The sequence below is a fragment of the Cornus florida genome, unplaced genomic scaffold (assembly GCF_030987335.1).
Source record: "Cornus florida cultivar Cherokee Brave unplaced genomic scaffold, ASM3098733v1 CherokeeBrave_3.0.0_Hap2_Chr05, whole genome shotgun sequence".
NCBI classification, from domain to species: Eukaryota; Viridiplantae; Streptophyta; class Magnoliopsida; order Cornales; family Cornaceae; genus Cornus; species Cornus florida.
Genome location: NW_026775575.1, coordinates 2,537,718 through 2,546,552, shown reverse-complemented (window position 1 = coordinate 2,546,552; position 8,835 = coordinate 2,537,718). Strand labels below are relative to the sequence as shown.

Genomic DNA, 8,835 nt, shown 5'->3' with positions numbered 1-8,835 from the left:
AATGTCTACATAATTATTGAATTTGATTTGTCACAGCGACAGGGACATTAAAACTGTTACACCAGTAAAGAAAGATAGGATTCACTATTGTTTTAATCAACTCCAACTTGCCAGCAAGAGACAACAGCTTTGTATTCTAATGAGAAATCTGTTTAATAACCTTATCAACTAGATCTTTACAATTATTCCCTTTAAGACCTAAAGAACATAGAGGTAGGCCTAAAACATAATTATTAGATAATTTGTATTGCATATTATCTTCTGTTGTTGGATATGGTAGGAAAGTTAGTTTATTGATTCAATATACATTCATTTAATAACTATTGAGTCGTCTAAAAAGTTGATAATAAATTCTTTATTATGATTAAAGGTCTGACTATATAGCCAAGTATAAGAAATCTAATAACAAACTTGGAAGGATATCGAAGGCTGAGATGAATTCAGTGCACAAGGCTGTATCACCTTCTGATTATACAACGCAACTTCATACACATATTCCCCGTTACCATTGTCATTGCAGTTCAGGATATACTGACTCATACAAGCTATTAATAATTGTTCCTGAAAAAGTTCAAATATGTTAGCAGTGTACACACGTCTGGCGTGATCTAATATGGGAGATCTTGCTTTCATCCTAGGCATCTTCTGGACCAAATCATATTCAGCTTCATACTCCTTGTACCTCTTGTCGTACAACAACATATCGAAATGCTTGAAGAAATCTGGAAGTGCATATTGTCTAGATAAGTACTGTTTCAACCCACTGTTGAAGCTTTCACTTAGCTGTGTGGTACGCATACCAGTAGACCATACATTTTTTACGTATGCCTTGGCCCATGCATGTTTCAAACAAAATAAGTTAGCCAACCATGAATTATTCTCCACACCAAATTCCATTTCCATCAAAGACTATTCCTGTAAAAACTCATCATGCTCCTCAATGTCAAACAGACACGTTGCCGATATGCTTTTGTGCATTAAACATAAGGTGCCACGTACACAGATGGTGATTTATGTCAGGCATTACTTCTGTTAATGCCTTTGCCATTGCTGCATCTTGGTCAGTCAATATTGTCCTCGGTACTTTACGGGACATTGCATTCAAGAATGTATTAAACAACCAAGCAAACGAATTCGCCATCTCATCATATATGAAAGCGGCACCAAACACACATGCCTGCCGATGATGGTTCAAACCAAGAAAAACACCCAAAAGCCTGTTACCTTAGACAAGTTTGTACGTTATATCAAACATAACCACATCTCCAAAATAACCATAATCTGATATCATTTTCGAATCCGCCCAAAAAATATTAGTTATCATTGTATCTTTGTCCAGTTGGACAGCATGAAAAAATGATGGATCTTCCCATGACTGAGTTTGGAAATAATTCATGAGCCAACCCGCCGCTCCACACTCTAGCTCATTCTGCCTTCTTGTCCTAATATAATTTTGTACATCAACCTTGGTGTAGCCAATTGTTTCTCTACCTTCAACTTGCCTGGAGCTTAATTCGAAGGCTTTACAAACTGCTATTCCATAATCACAAGCCAACTCCACATCAATACCTTGAACTGAGCTGATTTTTCGCTGCGATGGCATCATATGGGTGCACTGCTGCATGATGAGGGGATGATTGTGACTTTCTTCAAACTATCTTACAACAAACTTTTGCAAACCCACATCACACCTTACTAATATGCGTGCACCATAGTTTGTGCGTGTTTCAGCCCTTGGTTTCTTTGTTTTTCCATCTCTCTTGTCCTTACCTCTTAAACCCCCCTTGCTACAAACAAACAACCTGGATGTTATTTTTCCATCCATCCGACTTTTATTTGCGTACTCCTTCCAAATACTAAAACCGACTCTGCCACCATAATTGTTGTAAAAATCATACACCGCATCTTCAGAATCAAACTCCATTTCAAGACATGGTTTCCATTGTACTTCATGTACCTCACACTCTGATTCGCTATTTGTATCTTCAATATTAATAGTCCCATCTTCCATATCTTCAATATTAATAGTTCCATCTTCCATATCTTCAATATTAATAGTTCCATCTTCCATGGCCATAACTTAAATATAAAACCAACAAATGTAAGCATAACACGTAAGTATTAGCATAGTTTAACTATCACCACCTTTCACTATCATGTAGCAACAGTTTAATAAATATAACATCAAATATTTTACCTAACATCTACACATCAATGAAAAGCATTTAAAGTGGGAACCAAAAAAACTTTTGAACTGGATAGTATAACCTTTTACAAACAGGTGTCAACATTTTAATAAATATACCATCACATTTTTAATTGGACAGTATAACCTTTTACAAACGGGTGTCAACAGTTTAATAAATACACCATCACATGTTTAACTTAACATCTTCACCTGATTTTAACAGATAGAGTAATATAATGTAAGTCCACACATTCATACACATTTCTAACATGTGCCACAACATATATGACCATGTCATACAAAATTATTTCTAACATACTATCACAACTTTTGAACTCAGCAACATAACATTTTACAAACACATGTCAACAGTGTAATGAATAAACTATCACAATTTTTACCTAACATCATGACCTGATTTTCACAAATTGAGTAATATAATTCATGTGCACACATTCATAGACTTTTCCAACATGTGGCACCACTTATATGGAAATGTCATATAAAATTATTCCTAACATACATCAACTGAACCTCATTAAGGCAAATCATTTCAAGTGGTAAGCAAATGCACTTTTCAACTCAACAACATAACCTTTTATAGACAGGTGTCAACAATGTAATGAATAAACAATCACAACTTTTACCTAACATCATGACCTGAATTTAACAGATTGAGTAATATAATACATGTGCACACATTCATAGACTTTTCCAACATGTGGCACCACTTATATGGACATGTCATACAAAATTATTCCTAATATACATCAACTGAATCTCATTAAGGCAAATCATTTTAAGTGGGAAGCAAATGCACTTTTCAACTCAACAACATAACATTTTATAAACAGGTGTTAACAATGTAATGAACAAACTATCACAACTTTTACCTAACATCATAACCTGAATTTAACAGATTGAGTAATATAATTCATGTGCACACATTCATAGACTTTTTCAACATGTGGCACCACTTATATGGACATGTCATACAAAATTATTCCTAACATACATCAGCTGAACCTCATTAAGGCAAATCATTTCAAGTGGGAAGTAAATGCACTTTTCAACCCAACAACATAACCTTTTACAAACACATGTCAACAATGTAATGAATAAACAATCACAACTTTTACCTAACATCAAGACCTGAATTTAACAGATTGAGTAATATAATACATGTGCACACATTCATACACTTTTTCGACATGTGGCACCACTTATATGAACATGTCATACAAAATTATTGCTAACATATTTCAACTGAACCTCATAAAGGCAAATCATTTCATGTGGTAAGTAAATGCACTTTTGAACTCAACAACATAACATTTTACAAACAGGTGTCAACAGTTTAATAAATAAATCATCACATCTTTTACTTAACATTTGTTCATACATTTTTCCAACATGTGCCACCACTTATATGAACATGTCATACAAAATTATTCCTCACATACTTCAACTGAAACTCATAGAGGTATTTAAAGTGGGAAGCAAATGAATTTTACAACTAAATAACATAACCTTATACAAATAAGTGTCAACAATTTAATAAAAAAACCATCATATATTTTACCTTACATCTATTCATATACTTTTCCAACATGTGCCACCACTTATATGACGATGTCATACAAAATTATTCCGAACATACTTCAACTCAACCTCATAAAGGAAAATCATTTAAGGTGGGAAGCAAATGAACTTCTGAAATGGAAAACATAACCTTAAACATCATAAGTGTCAACAGTTTAAAAAATAAAACATCACATCTGTTACCCAAGTATAGACTCTAGAGGGGGGGTGAATAGAGTCTTTGGCAAACAATGGCCAATTTTCGGATTTGTAAATTCTACTAAACCCTTCTAACAATTATGCAATTATCAAAATATAAACATGAACAATTACTAGCATGAATGTAAAAGAGATAAGGGAAGAGAGATTGCAAACATTCACACGGCTATTTTAGCGAGGTTCGGAAACTCCTACTCCTCGACTCAAGACCCCTCTTAAGACTTCCCAATCCAATATGGCTTCTCCTTACGGGTGGAGAGCAAACCTTTACATGAAGCAACTCCTTGCTTCACTTTGCTAAGAGACAACCTCTCTTAGTCTTCCTTTGGGTCACACCAACCCTTACAAATTGAAGCTAACTAGCTTCTTCTTCCTTTGCTAAGAGAACACCTCCTCTTAGGCTTTATAATAGATTTGAATATCAGATTTTCAGTACAAAATAATCTCTCACAGATTTGTAATACAAAGTTTAAGCTCACTCTAGAGTATATATATGAATACAATGAAGCTCAATACTCTTCTAATGATATGGGATGTTGTGAGATGAAGAACAAAAGTTCTTTGGATGCTAGAAGATGTTTCTATATGGTAGCAACCCTTAATCCCGAAGTCCCCAACTCTATTTATAGAGTTCTGATGCAGCTATTCAAAAATATCGCTGTTGTGCACGGAGTTCAAGGCAAAATAGCCTTTCAGATTCAGATCTGGGCAAGGTTCGGTCGACCGAAATGAAACACCCTTGTGTTTCGGTCGTCCGAAATGGTTTTAAGATTGGTCATCATTCTCAGTACTTTTATTTCGGTAGATCGAAGTGAAACTCATAGTTATTTCGGTCGTCCGAAATGGTTTTAAGATTTGATTATCATTCTCAGTACTTTTGTTTCGGTAGACCGAAGTAAAACCCTTCTCTGTTTCGGTAGACCGAAATGATTCAGGTTGGCCATGATTCCTTATTTTGGTAGACCAAAATATAATGGTCCTGAATTTCGGTAGACCGAAATGAACCTGCTGCCTCATGAAATGTTCTAAGTTAACAGGTGTGATAGTCTGTGCACAAGACATCTGCACATACCTTATTTTCAGTGAAAACATTTAAGCAAATGGCTTTATATGTCCATTTACTTTAAGTTTACAATGTAAATAAGGAAGTACCCCTCATTTGGATTCAATAAAAAAATACTAGAAAATTGAAATCCAACTAAATCAAAATGTAGAAATTCAATTTTAGTACAAATTTGGATTTCCGACAGTTTTGGTAAAATTGAATCCTTATGTAAACCAGTGTAGACTTGGTCAAAAATTCTGATAAAATCAGTTTAAACTAGTTGAAGTATAAAGAGTTATTATCGGAAAAAATTATTTTGAAATGATTATTATTTCAAAAATCCATTTTTCACACTTAGCCAAAAACACAGTTTTTCATGACGCGCATTATGGGGTCCTAATGTCCGTTACCAACTCATGGTAATGAAGGCTTCTCATGCCTTAATTGTTGACCAATATGAATTATATGATTGATATGCATGGTCTTAGCATTTCTAGCACAAGTGATGAGTTCTTTCAAAGCTTATACAAGTTTGAACTAACTCACTCTTTAGTAATGACTTCATAGGCAATTATATATGAATGAAGTGCATAGTCTATTGCTAATAGATATAGGAGCATATGAATGATGATATGATATGCATGGTCCTATAGAGATGAGCTTCAAATGGACTCATAAATACTTTGACATTGAATCATAAACACTCACCATCCTATCTACCCTTTTCTTCAAGCTTTGTCCATGATCGTGTAGGCTTTTAGGTAGACTTGCTTCTTCCTTTCTTTGAGTTGCTTTCTTGCTCATTGTAGTCCAAGCTATCTTTGGATAGACTTTGCATTTGCTTCTTTACAACTTCATGTCTTCTTTGTATCCATTGCTTTCCTTGATATGATCTTAAATAATGGAATACTTAGAATGATCTTTCGTGCTTCATTGAGGTCATCCTTTGAATGTGAATAATCTATAACACTCAATGCAAACATTAGTCCTTAAACACCATTAATGGTTTGTTATCATCAAAACCTCTAGATTGTCATTCAATGAAATCCTTAAGGTCAACAACATCTTGAACCTAACATCTTCACCTTATTTTAACAGATAGTCATATAATGCATGTCCACACATTCATACAATTTTCTAACATGTACCACCACTAATATGAATATGTCACACAAAATATATCACACTCACAATTGCTATAATCACAAATTCAATTACTATAATCACATGTAAAATAGGGTTATAAATTACATTTAAACACATATCTACACAGCTATAACTATTATCACACTCTACACTGTTTTGTTGTGTCTTAATTTATTGAATCAAAATTAATTCAGGGGTTATTTCAAAAACCAAATATAAAACAAATGCCCTAATACATCACAATTTCAATTAGTATAATTAGATGACAAATAGACTTATAAATTATATGTAAACACATATGTCCATTGCAAAAAATATTATCTCTCTCACACTGTTTTTTTGCGTCTTCATTGAATCGTATATAAGTCAGGGGTTTTGTATTTCATAACCCAAATATAAAACAAAATTAGTAATATATCACAAATTCAGTGATTATACCATGTAAAATAGACTTATAAATAACATATAAATAAAACTATAGACTCTGCAAATTTAAGATACATATGCAAAACAACAAAGTAAAATTTAGCTTCACTGAAATTTAAAAAAATGCAGAAAAACAAACAAACCAAATTCTTGTACAAATATATATATGCTTCTTTGAAGACGGAGAATGTGTAGGAAGCTTGAGTTGAATTTCAGAGGAAGAGAGACGTAAACAAAGCTTGGTCTTTGGCCGGATTCTTCAGACTTCAATTTCAGAGGGAGAAACACCTGAACGAAGCTTGCAAGCGGATTCTTCAAAGGGAGAGTTGAATTTTCGAGGAAAAGAGACGTCAACGAAGCTTGGTCTTTGGCCGGATTCTTCACACTTCAATTTCAGACGGAGAAACACCTAAACGAAGCTTAGTCACTCGTCGGAGAGTTGAATTTCAGAGGACGAGAGACATGAACGAAGCGTCGTTCACCAGAGACTTCAGACTTCAATTTAAGAGGGACAAACACCTGAACGAACCTTGGTCATTAGCCGGATATACAGACCGAGGGAGAGAGACCATTTCAATAGCTTCAACTTTGGCCGGATTGTTGATCAGCCGCCGGAATATTGGTCAGTCACCGAATTCTTCATGACTTCAATTACAGAGGGAGAGAGGGCAGAATTTCAGACCCAAATAATGATACAAACATTTCACTTTTGGAGGGAATAAGATCTTAGAATTTGGGGGGAAAAGAAGCAACAGTATTTGGAGGGAAATTTAAGCTCGTATTTATCAACAACTGTATAAACTTCTTCTACACATACATACGTAGTAGTATTTACATAAGTAAAGTAAATACTTTTTTTACCAACCTGCCATGTCACGCCTCCATGTCAACAATTGACACCCTCCAATGAGAGGGTGCCCAGAGAGGATTTTTTTCCCCGGGTAATGAATTGGGATTGCACAAAATTCCATATATTCCACAAACATGGGTTAATTTGTATTCATATCCCATGGAGGCAGTTCAGAGAACACCAATTGGAGCATTGCCAAGAACATGAGGAAGAGGAGAGAATTAATGGGTATATAGATACTTGCATACCTTAGCATGCCCACTAGAGTATCCTAAAACTGCAATTTTTTTGGATATATATATATCCACAAGAGGCCTTCAAAGGTTATCCAACAATGAAGCATATGACCAAAAATATAAACATGTAGCAAACACTAATTCATATCATTGCAAGTCTAATAGTATATGCAATAGTATATGACCATACAATTAGGGATGCAACTTGGGTGGGCTAACCCAGGCCAACCTAAGAATTTTGAAATATAGACTTTAAATTCACAAATTGGACTCATGTTCGGATTGGGTTTTGTCAAAACCCAGACATATTCGAGTTGGGCTCGGGCTTAATCCAAACCCAACCCAAAACCCAAAATAAATAAATAATTTTTTTTCTCCTTTCTCTCTCCTCTCTCTTCTCTCTCTCTCTCTCTTTCTCTCTACGCCACTGTCCCCTCTACTGCTGCTGCCATCCCTCACCCTCAGCCGCTGATCTACCGCCTCCGCCATCCCTCCGCCTCTGCTGCTGCCACCATCATTTCCAAAAATTAAAACAAAACCCATACATACAAGTTAGCAGTTGCACAAAGAGAGGGGGCCAAGCTTGAGAGTTGAGAGACGGCGGCTGAAGCTTGCGAACGGCAAACCTAAACTGGAACAGCACGGGCGATGGAAACTGATATGGGTTTTGAACTTCTGATTCTTGTAGATTTTGTAGTTTGCAGTTACACAAAGAGAGAGCAAGTTCAGAGTCGAGAACGAGAATAGATATGGAGGCGATTGGGGAGGCTGAAATGAGTTGCCCTAAAAATATTTTGTTTTTTTAATAATAATATAATCAAATAATATATATATATATATATATATATATATATATATATAAAAATTCACCAAAAATAAATAAATAAATAATTAAAAAAATAAATGCAACCCATCAACCCAACCCAACCCGCCCAAAAATATTCGGTCCAGGTTATGACCATAACCATGCTGGGTACAATTCGGGTTAACCCAACCCAACCCAATTTCTGGTTGAGGTTGGGTTAGGACTAGACTGAGTTGGGCCAGCCTAACTTGCTGCCCTACATACAATAGAGCCTACTAATCCAACAATGAAGTATATGACCACACGGTAATTGTCAACATATTAACCATTACACACAAC

The 8,835-nt window shown here is 35.1% G+C and overlaps 1 protein-coding gene across 1 annotated transcript; it reads right to left on the bottom strand.

The window, feature by feature from the left end:
- Window positions 1-399: 399 nt before the first annotated feature.
- Window positions 400-1,624, bottom strand: LOC132306049 (protein FAR1-RELATED SEQUENCE 5-like). Its single transcript, XM_059803245.1, has 3 exons — window positions 1,259-1,624; window positions 1,028-1,177; window positions 400-783 (listed from the first exon to the last, which is right to left on the bottom strand). Exons 1-3 carry the CDS (start codon window positions 1,622-1,624, stop codon window positions 400-402), a joined length of 900 nt encoding a protein of 299 aa, XP_059659228.1.
- Between the last annotated feature and the right edge of the window lie 7,211 nt (window positions 1,625-8,835).

What these genes read in the sequence shown, in the direction of transcription:
- LOC132306049 (XM_059803245.1), bottom strand. Translation starts at nt 1,624, where the DNA reads ATGCAGCAGTGCACCCATATGATGCCATCGCAGCGAAAAATCAGCTCA. An exon ending in ATGGTTATTTTGGAGATGTG is followed by an intron (nt 1,178 to 1,258) that starts GTTATGTTTGAT and finishes CATCATCGGCAG; the next exon opens with GCATGTGTGTTTGGTGCCGC. An exon ending in TGGCAAAGGCATTAACAGAA is followed by an intron (nt 784 to 1,027) that starts GTAATGCCTGAC and finishes CGTACCACACAG; the next exon opens with CTAAGTGAAAGCTTCAACAG.